Source organism: Clytia hemisphaerica, unplaced genomic scaffold (assembly GCF_902728285.1).
Source record: "Clytia hemisphaerica strain Z4C2 unplaced genomic scaffold, Clytia hemisphaerica genome assembly, whole genome shotgun sequence".
Lineage (NCBI taxonomy): Eukaryota > Metazoa > Cnidaria > Hydrozoa > Leptothecata > Clytiidae > Clytia > Clytia hemisphaerica.
Window position 1 is genome coordinate 633,628 of NW_027104560.1, and position 22,086 is coordinate 655,713.

The following is a 22,086-nucleotide window of genomic DNA, read 5'->3' on the forward strand; positions in this document are numbered from 1 at the left end:
AATTGAAATTCGTTTGGGAATGAAACACTAAAATTGTGTGCAATATTATGACATTTACTTCTTCTGAAATAATAAAAAACTACCAGAGAATTTGTTTGGCAATGGTTTGTTTCAATTCGAGTTAGCTATTGAGGCAAGGTGAAGCGTGAGTCGACACTGCAGATCAAATCTGTATTTTGGTTGGACTCGCCAACCTTTATGATATTATAAAGACACCCCTGTCTCAGTGCCCCGGTGGCATGATTTCAGTACATGATTTTTTTCAGTACATGGTTTCAGTACATGATTTTTTCCTACGTCACTGCAGTAATCAAATTTTTATTGCACTCATTTGTGAATTGAGATATAAATTGAATAAAGACAGCGACAATAAAAAACAGTTCTTGAATTCCCAAGCCATTTAGGATGATTACAAATGAGTGCAATAAAAATTTGATTACTGCAGTGACGTAGGAAAAAATCATGTACTGAAACCATGTACTGAAAAAAATCATGTACTGAAATCATGCCACCGGGGCACTGAGACAGGTGTGTATAAAGGTACAGTCTATTTATTGCAAAAATTCTTCTTGGTAATAAATTCAAAATCCCGTGAGTGCGCTGTTAGTGCTTTTCACTTTATATAAAAATAGTATTTCTTTATGCTTGGAAGATAAGCTATTGATATCACTTTTTGAAGAAATGGACTTATTTTCTCTTTTGTGGCTGAAAACAGCCAGATATCTCAGGGTGTCTTTTGTCTTCATAAGGTATGAAAATGTTTTCAAACGGGGCTGAAAAATTCACCTCACTTATCTGACCCCTACGTCAGTTCGGTACAGTTGCAAGGAAAAACTGGTTGAGGTGGCAAGTCTCCGCAATTCCCTTACTGACAGAATACTCCCGCTGGCCCATTTTCTTTTTGTCATGAAAATTTTTCATTTTGCCTTGGGTTTTCATTTTAGCCGTGAAAAGTTATCTTTTTTTGCCGTGCAAAGTTTTCTTTTTGCCGTGGCTTTTTTGTTTTAGCGTTGACAGTTGTGGGCCACCGTAATAAAGGGGTATATTGTTGAAAACTGTGGAATAGTATAAAGATACCCTCTTGTTGGCTTAAGAGGAAAGTGTTTATATATTATAAGCCTCTATACACTTTATTGCAAAGATCGCTTTTTTACAGACATTGCATGTATGAAATCAGTGGGTTTACAAAGATGCACTTTAAACCTTTTTTTAAACAGTTTTTTAACCGCGATAGTGGCAGAGATTATAGTTTTTGAAGCTCATTGAATGTATTTCAAAAACACTACTGGTAAGGAGAGTATCAAAGAATTGATAATACGCATATCAGTAAAGTAATTAGGGAAATATATGAGTCAGAAATCAAAAGAAAATTGATTATTGTTTACTTTTTTACAGAATTGAAGAAGAAGTAAAGCGAAGAAGCTGTAAATTGTGATAAATGCTATGAGTTTGAGAGCGGCTTTGTTTTTTCAATGAATTAAATTTCTTTCAAACTTTTTAAAGGGCAGATGCGACATTCTTATTAAGCAAAAGAAGTAAGCAAATAATATTAAAAAGCGATCGAAATTTTACTTGGATACTTTTGTAGGACTTTGATATGGTGGTTGTGGAATGTTATATTCGTATTTATTTTAAGACACAAATTTCAGAAAAATTGTATCGAAATACAAAAATAAGCAGTTCAAACATCAAACAAAACTCTGGTATTAAACATGGTAAGTTCTTACATACATTTCAAACATTCTATCTAAATATTACATTATAAGTGTAGATTTTAAAGCCCCGGTGAGGCACTTGATTTCTAAACGATGGCGTGTGCGGCCAAAAGATTGACTTTCAAAATCCGACCCTCAATGTGCTGCTCTTGAGCAGTGTAAAAGGTACCCTTAGAGTGAATTTTAGCGAACGTTTCTGACTCTTACAGTGTAGTTTGATTACATATCTTATTTTGCCAAAAAGGAGCCTGAGATGTCGGCACAATATGCAAAACAAATCAAAATGGAGTCAAAACTTTAAAGATACATCTGATTTTTATTGCGATTCAACAGTTCCCAAACATATCCTTATAGTGTATCCAGTTAAAAGAAGACACTTGTAGTGCACTCTATCAAAAGAACATTCTTACAGTGCATTTCAAGGGGCTCGAAAGGACGGTATGTATATGCCATGGGTCGAACCACATAAGGCACTGTAAGGTAGTATTTGGGGAAGTATTGGAAGTTTCTAAAAAATCTCTAGAGCCGTGAAAACCATAGAATACTAATACAGAAGTCATTGTTAAAACTTTTCTAATTACCAAAGAAAAATTGAATTCACTGGTAAGCTTTGTGGAAATTTTTCAGTATCTTTAATCGAAAAAACACCCCCTTCGACTGTAATCTACGTACTTAAAATCTACCGTGTTTAAAACCCATCAACCAGCTGTATTACAGACGATACTCCCCTTTCTCAGTGTAGTCTCCCGGTGAAGTGAAATGAAACCCACCGGGGTGGCTATGAATGATAATATAAACTTTACCGAGTTTGGGATCTGAAAGCCTCACTTGGATCGCAAGTTAAGTTGGAACTTTTAACTTGATTTTCACCGGGGGCGTATGGGATATTGGTACGTCGGTATTGACCTTTTTTTTAGATCGGTAATATTTCAAAGTTCATAAAATTAGTTAAAAGCAAAATCTTAAACGGTTCAACTCCAACTTTTTATTATATTTTGAAAACATTTCATTTCGAATCCCTCCCCCCATTTATTCAGACCCCCCCCCGTTTATTCAATTCTTAGTATCAATGTTTATGAGCTTGCATGAGCCATTGCGCTCAAAAAGCAATTTTGGTAAAATAACTTAAAAAATCTGGCTATTTTTTTAACTCTTTTCTCTTTTTGATCTGGAAAGTATCAAATTCATCGCTTTTTTGATGTTTTTGTGCTATTTATGGCCCGAAGGGCCCGCAGTGCAATCCCGATTTTATAAATAAAATCGAAGCCAACGATCTTATACTGGTATACACCCTTTCACGCCGAGGGTCTGAAAGTCAAATCTCAAGTCCACTATAAATAAGTTATTATTTCAGTTTTAATAATGTGTAATGGTCGAAAATATTGAAATAATCAAAAGCAAAACCAATTTTGCGCAAACAAAAAAACTTAGTAAAACAAGAAATGACACCACGAAGACCCATCCAGAAACAGTTGAGGATTTAACCGGACCATGTGGATTAATGAAACTCAATAATAATTGCCCTTTTCCCCTTCCGCATGAAGCACTTCTTTCTAAGTACAAATCAATGTGGCGGCATACACACAGATTCAAATCACTTTCAAAATAGTGAAATTCTATTGGGGGTCTAAGTCTACCCACTTTTGCAGTTTTAGTAGGTTTGCCAAAGTGAAAAGTGTACTTTGAATGATGTTTAACAAGGAAGCGTTTATCTATAAATATGTAATCTCACGAGCCCTGGCCGCTGAAGTCAAGGCTAATAGCGTAGTCAGCTTCAAAGTCAACAGTTTATCTGACACATTCTCAGAATGTGAAGGTGTTGTACTAAGATAACCCACGACCTTCTCAACATCCCAAATGAAAGTGTATCTGGGCTGTGGAAACCTTTTGTTGTGAATCCCTGCCATCAATGAAGAAACTAAAGGCTGTTTCCCAACCCTTATCCCATCAATTGGGTCATGATAAGCTGAGATAGCAGATCTTTAACCAGCAATGGTATTGAACTTCTTGCCCTCATCGAAGCAGTCAGAGAGAAAATCAATAACAAAATTTAGAGGAGACCAAATAGGATCTCAACCTTTTATGACACCAGTCACTCCACTTACTCCAGGCCGATTGGTAATGAGCGACTGTCCCGTCCCTTCTTACAGCTGCGATGAGAGAGGAAGCTTTCTTAGAAATGTCTGTTGCTTCGATTCTATCCCTGAAACTGTCCAACCACTAACTGAAGACTTTGATTCAGCAGAAGTGGATGTCACTCCCCTTTTGGGTTTGACAACAGATTTCGCCTTTGCGGGAGAAAAATTGGGTTTTGGATTGACAACTGAAGGAGCTGGGGAAACCATGACTGGGTTTGCCAAGAAGGAGCTACTATCAGAATGGTTGCTCTGTCTGAAAGTACCTTTTTTTAAACTTTCCCGATGTAGTAGAGGGCATTTTGTAAAATCGCTCGACTGTTTTGTTAGAAGCACTTGTTATACAGTTTTGGAAAGCTAAGGGGTAGGGGAATCGAAATTACTATGTTTCCAATTTTTTCAGACACTTTGGTGTGATTTTCGGACAAATATGACGGTCTCAGGCAAAAACCATAGGGTTAAAAATTAATGAAAACTTTAGCTCGAGAAAACGGAGACCTGTTGTATATTTTTGGAAAGCTCTCAAAAAATTAAGATTAGAGATATATTGCAAGTATAGGTGATTTCTGTACCTAACTCGAGATATTAACCCTTGAAAACCGTGTTTTTCAGCCAGAAACAGCTATTTTGTCCAGTTTTTGCGCTTTTTGAAGCTCAATATCTCGAGTTAGATACTGAAATCACCTATACTTGCAATATATCTCTAATCTTAATTTTTTGAGAGCTTTCCGAAAATATACAACAGGTCTCCGATTTCTCGAGCTAAAATTTTCATTAATTTTTAACCCTATGATTTTTGCCTGAGACCGTCATATTTGTCCGAAAATCACACCAAAGTGTCCGAAAAAATATTGGAAACATAGTAATTTCGATTCCCCTACCCCTTAGCTTTCCAAAAATGTATAACAAGTGCTTCTAACAAAACAGTCAAGCGATTCCAAAAAATCGAACAAAATTCCCCCTACTAATGAGGCAAAATGGAGGAAATGCATACCCCCATCCTGCCCCCTGCTGCAAGGGTCTATCTTCCATGAAAAATATAGAGGAACCTGGTGAGACAACCCGGAAGCAAACAGGTCTGTGTCCGGAGATCCTCTTAGCAGACATATTTTCTTGAATATGCGAGGGTCTACTTTCCATTCGCTTGAATCCTTCACACTCCGAGATTGCCTGTCTGCTTCCACATTGAGTACTCCAGGGAGGTACTCCACAGTAATCGTGATCTGATGGTCTAGTAGATAATCCCAGATCTCCTCTCTCAAATCTATCAAGGCTTGACTCTTTGTCCCCCCCCCCATCTTTTTCAAGTAAGCTAGGGCTGCGGTGTTGTCAATTTGCAAATGTATCGACTGGATACTGGATATTATTAACTCCCTGTGAAAGCAACGAATTGCCAGTTTTGCTGCTTTCAGTTCCAGAAAATTGATATGCATTTCTGCCTCCCGAGATGACCACGGGCCCCCTGTTTCCTGACCCTTGCAAAATGCTCCCCAACCTTCCTTGGAAGCATCCGAAGCTATTATTAACTGAGGAGGGGCTGCTATTAAAGAACGGCATTGGAAAGTTCTAAGTTTTGGATCCACCAATCCAGCTCCTCTTTCACTTCTTCTGTCAGGATAACTAATGCCTCGAAGTTGTCGTGACAGGCTAACTCCTGTATCTGGAACCTCTGAAGGGCCCTTTTACGAAGGGGGGCTGGCAGAACTGCCACAGCTGAAGAAGAAAGGCGACCCAGAAAACTGGTTAACTCCCTCAACGAAACCTTTGGGGATACTAATAGTTTTTGGCACTGAGCAACTATTTTGGCTACCTTGTCCTGGAGAAGGCTCACTATTATATCTAGAGAATTCACTTCTACCCCTAGAAAGCGAATGTTGTGGATTGGATCCCTTACCGACTTCTCGAAATTTATGGAAAACCCCAAGTGTTAAAGTACAAATATGAGGGTGTCTCTGCCATCAGGAGTTCCTCTATCGACGAGGCCATCAATAAGCAGTCGTCCAAATAGATAATTAGGCAAACGTTCAGCAGTCTTAACAAAGCTATAGGAATCTTCATCAATTTGGTAAAAATCCTTAGCGCAGGACTCAGGCCAAAACAAAGGCGTAGGAACTCGTATATTTTCCCTTTCCAACGAAAACTTACATACTTCTGAGAAAGGTTGTGAAGTCGGACGCTGAAGTATGCGTCTCGCAAGTCTAATTTGATCATAAAATCTCCCTTTGCCAACAGTTCTTTCAGTAGCCCCAAAGTTTCCATTTTGAAGTAAAGATAGGGAACATATTTGTTTACATTTTTCAGATTGATGACTGGCCTGTGACCTGAATTTGATTTTGGTACCAGAAAAATTGAACTTAGGAAGCGGTTTGGAGAAGGAGATTGTACTTTTTGTATTGCACCCTTTTCTAGCATTTTCTGGATCTCTGCTTCTATCAACAACTCTTCCTCCCATTAATTTCATGGGAGGTTTATGGGGAAATTTGTTCTGAACAAGTACGGATGTGAATGGTATCTTGTAACCATTCACCACTTGCAGAACTGCTGGGTCCTGAGTTAGGACTTCCCAGTTCTGGCTAAAAAATTTCAATTTCCCGGCAGGAAGTAAGTTTGGAATTAAATGCTGGGGAAATAAACCTTTTACAGAGGGATGAACATGGGACAAAAGATGTTGATTTCCCAAGTCTAGAGGACAGGTTAGTATCAGTTGAGGGTTTTCTGGTTTTGGACAAACTAATTTTTGAAAGGAATGAGGTCTTACCTCTAAATGAGAACTGCCCCCTGCTTCTTCCTCCTCTAAGCAAGGAGCCCCTACGATTGGGCTGGTTGGAACTGGCAGCGGTAGCAGATGAGGATTGTGTCTTTGCCGTTTTTTCAGGACGGTGAAGGATGCCTCTGATTTTTTCAGAGCTTTGGAATCCTTGATTAGTTTAGTTTCGAAAGTTTCACCAAATAGACTGGATTTGGATTGATCATTTGTCTTTCGATTGATTCCGTAATATTTCTTTAATTTGTGCTGAGGATTCGATGATTGTACTCAAGGCGTTTTCTCTACGTTGGACACTTTGCCAAGAAGCATAATAGCTTGTTCGAAGCATTGTGCTATTTCCCGGCCTTCTTCTAATTCCTCTTCACTAGAGTTCTCTTTCTCTCTTGGGCCATAAATAGCTTGTATTTTATCATTCAAATGTTTTAAAGTCTTCTCAAACTTCAATGTTTGATATCTTGAATTATCTTGTAATAATGTCTTCATTTAAGAATCCAATTCTAGCACCTTTTTCAGGTTATCTGGGACAGAATGTTCACTTTAGACATGCTCTTTCAAGTCTTTTTCTTGGACATGAGTGGCAATGTATTTCTCTATGTACAACTTCATAGGTTCAGTTAACTCCCATGAAGCAGCTTCATTCTCGTTATTAAGCTCAAATCGTCTACGTTTGGGTTGTGCTTGTCGAGTCTCATCACCGGATTCATTAGCATCGGTCTCAGAGCTCCTTTTCGTTGATCTAAGACATAAACGTTTAAACATTATGCTTAAATCGACCGCAATTTACTTCATGTATAAATAGCAGTCAGTTTCTAAATATAATCTTTTTTTTTCTTTTTTTTTGTTTATCTATAATATATAGGTAACACGAACAAATAATACAAAACTAAAGGTTCCTAGCCTCCCGCAAAAGGACCACCAGATCATACCGCCAGGAGGTAGGAACCCAAACTAAGCTAACAATAAACTATTAAATGAACTAATAAATGGGACAAAAAAACTAACTACAGAGGATAAATACTAACAGAAATGAAAAACAAAAACTAAAAGAGCTAGGAGAGCAGTTGGAGTAGACTAAAATAACGGTCCCCCAAAACGTCTTGTATCACAGATAAATTTTATCGTTATACACAATGTATCATGATTTTGGATAATGCTAAAATCGGGGTCGCCATAAAGAAGTATTCTACACAATGTTTTGGGATTAAATGGAAACAAGGTTATGTCAAGTTGAAGAAGGCTGTCGAACATAACAAGTCTGTTATTGGAGTAATCAGAGCAATGCATTAGGAAATGTTGTGTCGTTTCAACAGAATTACTTCGACAGTTGCAGAATGGGTCGATTGTGTCTGCAAAGTTATGTCTAAATTTGTGGTCCCGAAGATGACTGAAACCAACCCTTAATCGGTTAAGTAGAACCACGCCATCGTTGTCACTAGCCCTGAAAACTGAGTTAGCGCAAGGTCTTAAAAATTTAAGAATCGCTTGTTTGAACAATGAAATAGAAGGAAGATTTCGTATATTTTCGCCCAGGTTATTCCATTCATTGATGCAAAAGGGAAAAAAGGAGGCACGGTAACGTTTAGTCCTACAAAATGGTGCCTCAAACGGTGGTTGTATCCTCCGCCCTGCCCTACGTTCATCCTCCCCTCTTTGGGGAGGAAGAACATTTGAGAGATAAGCAGGTACAAAGCCATTGATTATTTTATAAAAGTATATTAGTCTTCGACTTAGTCGCCTGTCCGACAGGCTTTCAAGACCTAACTCAAGAAATATTTTTTCTCTGGATGTTCCTCTAAAACATCCAGTTATCGCAAGACAAGCATCATATTGAACTGATTCTAGTTTTTCAGAAAAAGTGGAATTACCTGGACGATCATACACGACATCTCCATAATCTAGATGTGGTCTAATATGGGTTTTAAATATCGTGACTAGTGAATCCCTAGGTAGGAATGCACGAAGCCGACGAATAAGACCAATACCTTGATTGGCTTTTTTAATTTTTTCATCAAGATGACGGTCAAAAGCCAGCTCTTGATCAAGTATGAGACCAAGATGTTTTTGATAATCTTGTCGAGCAATGGCTGCGTTGTTAAAATAAATTTCTGGAAGATCAGGTAGATTTATCCTCCGAGTGAAGTACACTTCAACAGCCTGTTTAGAAGGATCAGGGTTGAAGGTCATTTTCCATTGATGAGCCCACTCACTAACCTTCTGCATGTCACTGTTCAATTCGTTTGAACAGCGAATATGATCAAGGATAAGGGAGAATATTGACGAGTCATCAGCAAAAATTTTTATCATGGAAATAATTCCTTCAGGGAGGTCGTTAAATATCAGAAAAAAGAGCGGTCCTAGAATAGAGCCTTGAGGTACACCGGCCAAGACCTCCGTCCAATTGGAAGCTTGGCCATCAAGAACCACCCGCTGCAACCTACCTGAGAGAAAATTTTGAAGTAATGAGAGAAGGGGCCCGGACACACCATATGACTTAAGTTTGAAAATTAGCCCATCATGCCAAACTCTGTCAAAAGCTTTGGAAATATCAAGAAATACTCCACGAGTATCTAGAGGTGGATTTGAATCGAAACCTACCAGGATGTCGTGCGTTATGGACAAAAGCTTGGACACACAAGAGTCACCCTTGCGGAAACCAGACTGGGAATTAGTAAAGAGATTGTTGTTTTCAAAATAGGTGTAAACATAGTCAAAGATGCATTTTTCAAAGATTTTACCAAAAATAGGTAGAAGAGATACTGGCCTGTAGTTTTTTAACACACTCTTGTCCCCTTTGTTTTTATAAACAGGGACAACATTTGCTTTTTTCCAATTTGATGGAAAAACACAAGAATCTAGGGAAAATTGATAAATTTTCATAAGAGGTTTAACCAAGGATTCATCACAGATCTTAATCATCTGTATGGAGATGTCATCCCAACCATGCGCTTTGTTAGATGTAAGTGCGCGTATAAGGGCTAAAATTTTTGCTTCATCAAGAGCGATATTGTTTATTTCAAGATTTGTAGCAAAGCTTTGTTGTGGCAAAACACTATCAGTGTCTATGAGAGAGCACTGATTAGCAAAAAATTTGTTAAACATATTTGTTTTTGTTGGAACATCAGCAATGAGATTATTGCTGGAGTCTCCAACAGGGGGAATCCTTGGCGTCTTCCTCTTATGAAGAAATTTATTTAAAATGGACCAGTATTTTTTCGTTCCCAGATTTGGATCACTAATTGCTAAACGAGAAAAATAAGAATTTTTTGCATCTCTGACTGCCCTTCTACACCTAGACTGATGTTCATGGAGGGTTTCAAGATCTTCTACCCTCCTCCCATTTTTGACATACCGCTTATAAACTTTAGATTTTTTAAGCAGGGCTCTCTTTATCCCAGCCGTCATCCATACTGCATCCTTGTTCCTGACGGTTATGACCTTATTTGGCACGAAATCTGACATGATATTGATTATAGTTTCAGTCATAAGAGAAACCTTCCCGTCGACATCAAGACCCTCCACGGCGATCTTTGACTGGATTAATCGGATTCAAATTTCCTTGTTTTAGCCAAATTTTAAGAAATTAACTGAGAAGAAATGCTTTCTTTTTCTTTTATCCTTTAGAGGACAAATATAAGTACATTTTGTGAAATTTCAAGTCTCTAGGGGTACTTAGGCAAAAATAGGTGCTGGGTATGTGCGGACGGTAAGGGTCGGATTTTTCACCTTTCAAAGTCTCTCTAAGGGTTACAAAAATCAGGAAATTTCAAAGTAGTCTCTCTAAGGGTGGGAAAAATCACGATTTTTAGAAAAAAAATTTGATTTTGGGAGAAAAAATTACAAAAAAGTCTCGCTAAGGGTAGGAATTTTTGAAAATCAGAGAAAACTTTTCGAAAAAGTCTCTCTAAGGGTCACTTTTTCACTAAAATTTGGTCTCTCTAAGGGTCGGTTTTCGGAGGTCCCGTCCGCACATACCCCTCATTCACCAACCCTAGTACCCCCCCCCCGGGAGTCTCTAACACTTTCCTATCCGGAATTATCTTGATTCCGATTTAGAGGGATCTCGACCGGGATAAGGACGGGATAGAGGGATCTCTCGAAAACGAAAGTGCCCAATAACTGGTGAACAATTTGATGTATCAAAAAACTTTTTTTCCTACTTTTACATTGCTATAAGGAGACTTTATATACCAAATTTCATCCCCTTATGAGCACTACTTAAGGAGATACAAAGGATATTAGCCAAAATAATCCCGATTTTACAAAAGTTCCAATGAAAGATCACTCCACGCATCCCAGTCTACCATGTCTAATGCCCTCCGAATAGGAATGGGGTTTGCTTTGGAAAACTCCCAAATTTTACGTTCATAAGATGGAGCTAAAGGGATTTTAAAATTTAATTTTCAAAAGGTTATCTGGTGATGGTATTTAGGGTGCAAAGAGGGAAGGATACCAGAATCCAAGACTAAATGATCTGCTGATGAGAAAATTAGATCGATGCATTAAGAAGAATTTTGAGGGAGGTGAGTAGGTCCATCAATTAATTGACGCAGACCATGCTGGGTAGCTAGATTTTGAATATCTCTACCACCAGGATCAGTGACGTCACCGCCCCACCACAGTCAGAATTCTTGACATTAAAATCCCCAAGAAAAATTGTAGCAGTCGGAGAAAAATTATTAATGTTTATAATTGTCTCCTCCCATTTACGAGAGAAAACCTCAAACTCATCAGAAGTCTGACTGGGGGCGCGATAACAAAGAGAAAGAAAAAACCGTTTCCCACCGGTTTTCATCTCAGCTACAAGACTAAATTTAAATATATATAAATATAATCTCTTACCTTACACTGAATGTAAGAAGAGATAAAGTAGGATTTAAAAACCACAAAATTTAAAAATACTTACTCAGACTCCATCTTGCTTGTGTGAAATTGCTAAAAGAGGTCTTGAGAGACTCAAGGCCTGAAAGGACGTATACCAGTATTAGATCGGGCGATGAAATGAAATCTTTTTTTCTTTTCACACCCCGTTCTCATGCAGACCCGGTAAGATTTTTCCAGCCAGTGGTGGGATGTTCCCATATTTTCTACTGACAGGGATCTGAATTCCATTGTTTTCAAGTCAGAAAATTCAGTGGGAATGGGAAAAAGAGCATAATATTTTGCAGTTATTGTTTTATTTGATTAGTTTCAGTTGGGACAAAAATTGGAGTATAATTTTTCACCGGGGTGGACAATTTTTCCAGTTAGAAGTGGAGCTTTTGGGAACGCACCCAAATCTTAAAATCACGCACTAAATGATGAGATTTAAACTGCGCCCTAGGCCAGTGTTCTACTGTAAATAACTTTTAAAATCATGATTTCTTTTACTTACTCCGTTCAAAATTACGTTATAAAGAACCTTTCTTGTTGATCTTTTTGTGTACAATCTACGATTTCTGAAGTGAGATCTAACTGCGCGTTCATGAACAATATTAAAAAACAAACAACAATATTCAAAACAAAAACTCACAATTTTTTCGGTCGCCTCACTCGCACTAGCTTCTTCCAAATTTTTTTATCTAAGGCTTGAATCAACCATCATGGTGGGGCCTCCTTTTTATTCATCAACGATATCAAAGATCTGATCTAATAAATAATCCCTCCCTCGTTATATCATACGTAAATTAAGGAACGCCCCGGGGGAAGGGGGTTTGAAAAGCCGATTTGAAAAATTAGGACTGTCATTTTAGAAATTTTGAGTTTGGCCCATCCAGAAAAATTTTCTCACAACACGCCCATGTTTCGATCCAATTAAAATTCATTGTCAAATTTCCTTGAAACTCTCATCGGTCTTCTATTCTACATTCTATCACTCCAGTAGCTCAAATTCTCTAGCTGATGTACGTGAAGCATTCAATCAAAGTAATCATTGCCTTTGTTTCTTTGGCGTAGGTTTAAAGCAACTTGAAACGTCTAAAATTTTGAAATTGAAATTGAAAAATTTATGAAATTTGAGAGAAACATTCATAAGCAAAGTTCGAACGTTCGAAAGGGATATTCGTTTCTTGAAACGTTGAAACAATGAACTTAAATTACCTATCTTTTCAAAATACAACAAATTCACGTTGATATACACACTTTATGGTTGTCTTCTCACTGATAAAAGTATTCTTTTACCATCAAAACAAGACCATTAATGGTTTTCGGCTTGAAGTTTGCTTGAGATACGATCAAGCGACCGTGAAAAGTTCGATAATAAGAGACAAAGGAGAAGATCGTGCAATTCTTTGTTCCAATATTTCAAAAAATTTTCAAGCAACAGTGTGAATACACCCTTTGATGACGCGAATTAAGGTATTTGTACGCGAATTGTGTACACCTTTTTTCCGATTTTTTGTCAAAAGGAAATTTTTCAGTCAAAGTGGAATAAGTTACTAGATTCCATTTTGGTAAAATCGCGATCGATTTAAATTTCAAAACAAAGTTCGTCTTATGATGGATTATTTACTTAAATAATTGTCTCTTTCGGAAACAACAAAGACAAAAGAGAGAATTCAGCTGATGTTTATTCTCACCTTTATTGAATAGTAATATTTTTGATACATTTCACTGATTACTCAAATAAACAGGAATCATCTCGTTTTAAAAATTTCAAATTGATGTAGAAAAAAACGAAATTTTACCACACCATACTACTTTTAACGAAGTTAAAGTCACCCATAGCATTTAGATATCGACTTCATTCTTTTTTTATGAGATTCCCAAAAAATCAAACTTAAAAAGTATCTTAGGATTTTATTTCTAACCGAGTTGTTTTTCCTCAATTTACAGATAACTGAAAAAATCACATTTAAATTTACTCTTTTATCGATATTTTTACAGAATTTAGGATTTAAAGAGTTAAAGTTAATCCCAAAAAAATCCCAAGACGCTTTTTTAGTTCAATCTATTGGGAACATAGTATCGAAATTATATTTTCAAAATTCAAAAGCTATGGGTGACTTTAACTTCTTTGAAGTAGGTAAGGTTAAAATTCTTCAGATTTTAATTATATCCTACCCAGTTTTTTAAATTCAGCTGAAACTTTTACCATTAGAAAAAAAATATTATTGGCTTTCAGAAAATATATACTTTTGATATATAAAAATTTGTTGTTCTAAAGATATGATCAATTAAAGAGAATGTGTCAAGAAAGGTGAACACATACCTTAAAATATCAACTTTGAACTTTAATCCAAGATCCTGCATTGTCGTCATGGTTTCTTTTCTTTGCGTTGATCCCGAGGACTAAATAGAATTGGGATTGGTTGGTACAAGTCGGAATTTATGATTGTGGCATGTGCTTTTCACGGTAAAAACTAAACATTGGATTTTTCTCATAAATACCGAAGAATACAAAGAATGATGTATCCATCCAATATCTTCGAAATTGGACCAAAGATGTATGTTCTTTTTAAAGTAAAGAAAAAACAAACAAACATTTTTTTAACATAACAAATTGGCTTACAATGTAAGAGACAAGTTACATAAAATGAACAATAAAATGTGCTTCTTCCGCCTATAAAAAGGTAATGATTTGAATTTGTATAGAAAAATGAAAAAGGGAAAAAATCATATATTTTATTATTTATAATAAAGCTCATGTCCGTGAAAACAAAAGTGGTAATTCGAGCAATTGTCTAATAGTACACGAATAAGCAAAGAATTTCCATCCTAAATTGTCCAAGATAGCAAAAGATTCAACATGTCAGATAGGCCTTAGATACACATCTGCGAAATTCATAGAATATAAAATTTGAACCCCATTTGAAGCCAGAGAAATTCAGGGAACACCCCTGTGTCACAGACCCACTGATAAAACTTGGCAAAAGTTTTGTCCTCGGTGGGAGACAACCGACCCTTAGCGGGACTTTGGAAGTCCAAAAAAGGTACCCTTGGGCGGCACATACCGTACCCTCCATTTACCCCGGGGAATTACTATCCCCATCAGGAATTCCATAGGAATGTTTATCCCCACTGAGGAAAAATGTTCCAGTGGGGCCGTGAGACAGGGGTGTCAGGGAGAGAGTTTAAAAACCAGCAGCCCATCCCCCCCCTACCAAGGTCTACAAGTCCCGACTACTGAACACACTGAAAACTTATTACCCCGGGGGGGGGGTACTAGGTTTGCGAGGTGACGGGTATGTCCGAGCCAAAAATCGAAAATCGACCCTTTGAGAGACTAAATTTTGGTGATTTTGGGACCCTTTGAGAGACTTTTTCCTAAATTTTGGTCCATTTTTTCCAAATTTTGGTTTGATTTTCACCAAATTTTGGTCAAAATAGTAGGGGGAATTTTGTTCGATTTTTTGGAATCGCTTGACTGTTTTGTTAGAAGCACTTGTTATACATTTTTGGAAAGCTAAGGGGTAAGGGAATCGAATTTACTATGTTTCCAATTTTTTTTCGGACACTTTGGTATGATTTTCGGACAAATATGACGGTCTAAGGCAAAAATCCATAGGGTTAAAAATTAATGAAAATTTTAGCTCGAGAAAACGGAGACCTGTTGTATATTTCTGGAAAGCTCTCAAAAAATTAAGATTAGAGATATATTGCAAGTATAGGTGATTTTTGTACCTAACTCGAGATATTAACCCTTGAAAACCGTGTTTTTCAGCCAGAAACAGCTATTTTGTCCAGTTTTTGCGCTTTTTGAAGCTCAATATCTCGAGTTAGGTACTGAAATCACCTATACTTGCAATATATCTCTAATCCTTATTTTTTGAGAGCTTTCCAAAAATATACAACAGGTCTCCGTTTTCTCGAGCTAAAATTTTCATTAATTTTTAACCCTATGATTTTTGCCTGAGACCGTCATATTTGTCCGAAAATCACACCAAAGTGTCCGAAAAAAAATTGGAAACATAGTAATTTCGATTCCCCTAACCCTTAGCTTTCCAAAAATGTATAACAAGTGCTTTTAACAAAACAGTCGAGCGATTTTACAAAATGCCCTCTACTAAAATTTTTGGAAATCCTGACCCTTTGAGAGAGAAATTTTTGATTTTCGTGATTTTGGGACCCTTTCAGAGACTAACTTTTGAATTTGTACCCCTTTGAGAGACTTTTGAGGATCGAAAAAAGGTACCCTTATGGCTCGCACATACCCGGCACCCATTTTGCCTAAGTACCCCCCCCCCCCGGGCTTATTACTGGCTGTCGTTGGAGACCCGGAAATCCCCCGAGCTACGACAAATGTGACGTCATAAGTCTCAAACTATGACGTCATTTTGAGATGTGAAATCGAAAGTGCCTTTAGAACGATCAAAGTAACATGTTCCAGAGGAACAGCTGATAGCCGATAATCCCGATTATTCAAACGGCTTGTACTTTTGAAGAGTGTATTTAAAACTATCTTTATTCCACGAATCCACTTTTTTGTTTACATTCCATTTTTTCAAGCAAAGTTGAGTTGGCAATGTTACCTATGTTAAAGGTATTCTTTAGTTACAAGGCAATAACAGATATTCAAGGGGTTTGTTTTAATTGGCTGTAGCTGCCGTTGAAACTTTGTTTCTTTTTAGTTTATAGCTTTAACCTGATACCGTCAACTGCTCCAACTTGGGACTATCTTACGCAACATGGGCAGGGCTCGAAATAACGATATTTAGGTGGTCGGACACATTGTCCGAACAAAAATTGATTTGGGTCGGACATGTCCTAAGGCTTTTAAAGTAAAATGGGTCGGACATGTCCGATTGATTTTAATGTATGGTCGGACATTCGTCTTTCAATTTTCTTTCTAAACAATTTTCTTTTAAAAGGTGTTATCCTATAGACCTTTTCGCCTTTGCGTCCGCCATATTGAATTGTATGCAAAAATTATGGTTGCCGAATTGCCGTGGTGAAATTCCCTTAGAAAGTATGCAAAACATATGCAAAAAGAAAGTATTAAATAAAAACTTACATGCATAATTGGCATTATATTAAAGGGTAATCTTGTAGAAGAAAGATTAAATTTGCTTCTCTTGAAAACTAAAAACAATTATATTCACTCATCTCTTAGAACAAGCACTTCAAAAGACCATAACATTAGACAGAATCTCAAACTGAAAAATCACCCGCGAAGGTAAAAAACAATCCTTATTCGGCTGACGGCAAATTATTCTCCTGGGAATAGAGCCGCCAAATGATCAAATCAAAACATTGATAAAGTGTGACGTCATAATTACTGCTTTCAGTTTGCGTGTTTTGAAAGTTTGATGTGTGTACTCCGTCTTCGTGGAATTTCTTAATGGCATGATAAACAGAATATGCAATGTCTTTAAGAACAAATTCCTAAAAGGCTTTTGTTGTTCTGTAAATATTTCCTTTTGGATTAAGAAATTCCATCTTTTATTGTTCTAATGATTATAATATTTATTTATAAGATGCTTTGTTGTCTTTTTAATCTTTGTGTAAACTTGCATATGTTTTGCATACATTCCAACTAAATCCAACCACGGCATTTTCGTTCCTGTATTTTTGCATATAATTCAATATGGCGGACGCAAAGGCGAAAAGGTCTATTAAATGGTAATTCAGTTTTGTGTTTACCGACTTTTTTCATCTTACTGCATTTTTTTGGAGCTAAACCTTAGCTCAGGTTAATTCCAAGTCGAATGAAGTACATCCCGCCACCGCACCGAGGCGGCTATGAAATAGTATATTTCGGCTGCCGGTTATTCTTTTCTTCGCCTATATATATCCTACCGTCAAACCCCTTTCAGCACAGTTCAGCTCAGTCTCAATTGATCACAACTTCAATCTTTCCCTCCCACCCTCTCCTTAACCCCTGTATTTTTGGTTCTGCTTTCCGCTTCTTCCTTTTCTTTCTTTTTTTAGTTACCAACTGCGTTCTCATCCAAGCGTGGTGATTGCTGCTGCGACGGATCCTGATCTCATGGTTTCTCCTGGGCAAGGCTGTTAACCAGAGATAAGGTCATTTGGGATGCATCATGATACGTTTAGTTCTAGTGTAGGGTTACTCCGTAACCGTTGCATGTCAGTAGTCAGTTACTTAGATTCATCCCCTAAGGTCAAGGATCCAGTTAGATCTGGATTAGGTTCGCACACTGTAGTCCCAACAGTGTTAAGGTTCGCCAGGGCAACCTCCCTGTTTATTTTTTAGCCTCCGTCTTATACGGGGCGTATAAGTCTCCGTCATCAAAACGGGGCTTATCAACCTCCGTCATCAAAACGGGGCTAGGCGACACCTGTCATCAAAACAGGCTAAGTAAGACCCCCGTCATATATAAATACGGGTTACACAGGACACCCGTCGTCAAAACGGGTTAGGGTCTCAGTTATATATATATCTTGATGCATCCCCAATGTCATCCCAAGTTCTATTATACATTTTCGGCATTCTTGTTTACGTTTCGAAATATACTGTTTCCATTACTGCACACTTATGTCTCTATTCTATTTCCTCTGTTGCTCATATCCTTTGGTACCTAGATCAGTGTATTTCGACCACTTTCAAAAACTTCTCATCTTGCCTCCTTAGTCTGCCTTTTTGTGTTTTTATTCCTAGGGCCTTATACTTAATTGCATCTGAGACGTGGGAATTAACTATTAACAATTATGAGTAATCTTAACTTGAATGAAAATACACCTGACAGACTGCACTTACTTCCAAATCTATATACTTCAAGCCTAATACAAGCTTCTGAGAATTTCACATTGATCACGAAGAAGCTAAACAAATGCCAATTAATGGTCAGAAGCCTTTGATTTTTACTTGAAGCATGCTTTCATTTGTTGAGAAAAAGCATCACACAAAATGAATATCTAACACTAATGATCACAACTTTGAGAGTTTTTGTGTGTAAATAAAGAAGTTACTAATTCTATGTAAATTAAATAATTTCTTTTGGAAATTTCACAACGCATCTGACAAATTTTCGAAGGCACCGGAAGTAATTGGGTCGGACATGATGTCCGACTAGAATCGATTTGGGTCGGACATTTAAGCAATTAGGTCGGACAATGTCCGATGTCCGACCGTTATTTCGAGCCCTGATGGGTGATGGGACGGCCATTCCATTCCACCACCATTTCACCGAACCTCAAAAGTCATTAGATTTGAGTTTAATGAACCGCGTATTAAAAAATACACGATTTCTCTTTCAATTTTACAGTAAGTGAAAATACAGACCAGATATCAGGATATCAACAAGTCCCATGTTGCGTACACTCGTCCCAAGTTGGAGCAGTTGACGGTAACCTTCTAAACTTCACTTCATTCATCAGCTCATCATTCAGCTCAGTCAGGACCTCTTTGGTCTTTTTTAACATTAGTTAGTTTGAATAGAATAAAAACATACCTGATCAACAGTGCGTCACAAACAGCCATATAAACAAAACTCAACATTCTCAAAAAAGTTATCTTTTTGATTTCCCAAACATTCGTCTAAAGCGTTCACTTCCACAATTTATGTAATTGGAATTTTGTTCAGTCCACAGTCGGCTTCAACATAAACACGTGTTTTTATTTACGTGACCAGAGTGCCTACTAAAACAATCCGGGGGTAAGTGGCGAAGATTATTCGTAAAGTAAAGAAATATCTTTTGGCATTTACAATCAAATATATATAATATATTATATTATATTTCTTTATAAATTCAAAAATCAAAAATTCATTTTTCATTTACGAAAAATAAAAAAATAAAAATAATGAATTAATATTACATACTAAGACGCCCCCGTCTTTTACTCTCGTTTAATTTCCGATCTCGGAACGTGCAAAACGCCCGTCCGCCCAATATCCACCCAATCAGCTTAAATTCGCTTTCATTGTCCTTTGACTTTCAAAAAATAGTTATGAATTTATAATAATTACAAAAAACAAAAAGTTTGATACTTCATTAGGGAAATATTCAATAAATTCCTAATTCAAATAATTCAATTTTCAGTGGGCATTTTTCTAGGACCTCATTTATCGCGCAATTTTTGCGTCACACAAACTTTCTCGGCTGCTCGTAATAATTATGCATTGCCGAATTAGGTTCTCCATTGTCAAGTCAGGATCGATGGTGACGTCACCTAAGCATAAAAAAGAAAGGATTTCGTCAGTTTTAGGCATATATTAATTTGCGAGATATTCTATTCGCCGCGCGAGCGCACTTTTGGTAGACTAGTCGGAATACTTTCTTTTACTCGCAGGATTGATGGTAACTTTTCATCTTTGTTATTTTTAAAATGAAGCACAACCGAAAAAAAACGAAACTTCAGAAAGTTGCGTATTTCCAGTGAGTAAACGATTCTGACAATTAACAAAATTGATGATGATGATTTTTTTGAATTATTTTCTTTAACGGGCGTTGAATCGACATTGACATATTTAATGATGTCCTAATCAATGCCGTGCATATTTTATCAGCGCCGTGCATATTTTGTCAAGATCCTTTTCACTGGATGAATACCACTAAAATATACAAGATAAGTAAACATAAATTTATCGCCCGCGAGCACAGCTTAGCTAAGCGTACCTCTCTTATTCATTATCTAAGAATTGAAGCGGTCAAAGATTACCGCCCGGGCATAAGATAACGACAAATAGAATAACCAGAAGCATTTTTGTTTTTTATTAAAAAACTATATATTCAACCTCACTCACAAGAGGTCATCATCAGAGTAAAAAAAATCTAATACAGAATGAGTATTCTAAAATCAAAATTTACAGAAACAAGCTAATTAAAATGTTATAAAAAATTCATTTAAAAAACAATGTGTAAAAATCTAAAATGATACCCATGGGACGCTTTACTGAGAAAACGATGATACTAAATCGATAGCACAATAAAAAAGAGTAATTAACAAAGGAACTATATGTCTATGTCGTAAAAAGTTGTAAAGCATAAGATAACATAATTCAAAAACAAAATGTAAGATTTTATATTTGTTCCTGGATTTGAAACCATTGCATTGCAGTGTGGTTTTATAATGTTATACTTTTTTATAACGTATTGTTTTAAGAAGTTCCACCTCTGAGAGGGGGAACTTGCATTGGCCGACACCAGGGTATTCTCTGGTGTCAATCAGTTACGTAAAGCCTGGGATTCACAGGGGCGAGGCTGCCAAACTTGAAAAACAACGATTGGACGTTTTAGCTATTTAAACCTGCTCATTCATTTGTGTTAATTTGATGTCGTGTTAATTTCAAGGCTATTAGATACTTCCATGCCTATATTCATGTAATGTAAGGTGTGTAAATTGAAATTTGTTGAAAATTTTTAATGCGAAAAAGGTATTAAGTGCAAGGCCAATATTTTTCAAAAAAATTTTTTGACCCTTTTTATGCATTATATTCATAAAGTCATATATACTTCCGGATTTTGATTACAGCCATTTTTTGAAACTTTTATCATTATTGTCATTTCCATATGACACAAGTAGTAAAAATCTATTTACAAGAATATATTGTATAAGAATATTTATGATGAAATTGGCCAAAAATTTAAGAGAATGGTAAGAATACCACCATCATTGAATTTGGCAACTGAACCTAAAAATGCCATTTTTAGAGCTTTTTACCCTTAATTACCAATCATTAAATGCTAAAATTTTATTTACTCGCATTACATGTTAGATTTTAGCTGGGTTATAAATGGCCCCAAGGGGAATAGACTTCGCTTCGAATAACAGAAGTACCAGGAAGTTCTAATAACCAAAAGTGTTTTTGCCTGAGTTGGGTTATCAGATCCAAGAGGGAATGCCATGATCTCACTTTGAATAACCACATTATTCGAATAAGTGCAGGTTCGAATAACGCAGAGTTTCCTGTATTTGTCAAATTCTAGGGACTTCCAATTTCATGATTAAAAATGATAATCATATACCTGCATAATACAATACAGTTTTCTAGATTTTAATATCCTTATTTTTTGCTTTGAAAGGTTTTTCAATTCTTTTTTGGATTAAGACCTGAGAATAATCAAGATTTGAATATTCGTCAAAAATGAAAATGCAACCATTGTAGGTTCACTTAAACATCTTCTAAAAACCACTTTATTTGCTTTTTAATACTTTTCAGGAATTATCTCTATCAAAAGAAATGACTTGTAAAAAGCTGTGGGATGCAATTGTAATAACATGCTCTGATCATGATCATGCAATGGCATTTGAAAAAGGTTTGATTTGGAATAATATGTTTTCACATATATCTTTTTTCTTTTGAAATATTCTAAAGGAATCGTTAGACTCTAATAACTTTCTTTGAATTCTTAAAAAATTGATGGACTGAGTTATATATTCAATATTTTTTCTTTTGTAATATCTCTAAAAGACTAAATATTATGTTTATTTTAGAAATATTTGTCTCAAATGCATCTATGTCATTATGAGCTCTGAAATAATTAAAACCTTTCAGTGGAATTAAAAGGACATTATTCTCCTATGGCTTACATAAAATTTAATCTCCTTGTGCATCGCTTGAGCTCAAATTTTGAGAAACTCTATTGTAAA

General features: G+C 36.5%; 1 protein-coding gene across 1 annotated transcript in view; it reads left to right on the top strand.

Moving 5' to 3' along the window:
* Positions 1-1,629: 1,629 nt before the first annotated feature.
* Positions 1,630-22,086, top strand: part of LOC136823053 (L-fucose kinase-like) — a 38,799-nt gene continuing 18,342 nt past the window's right edge. Inside the window, exons 1-2 of the mRNA XM_067079348.1 lie at positions 1,630-1,715; positions 21,656-21,752. Coding sequence (XP_066935449.1) covers positions 1,713-1,715; positions 21,656-21,752 — 100 coding nt within the window. The 5' untranslated portion in view covers positions 1,630-1,712. The remainder of the gene's footprint in view (positions 1,716-21,655; positions 21,753-22,086) is intronic.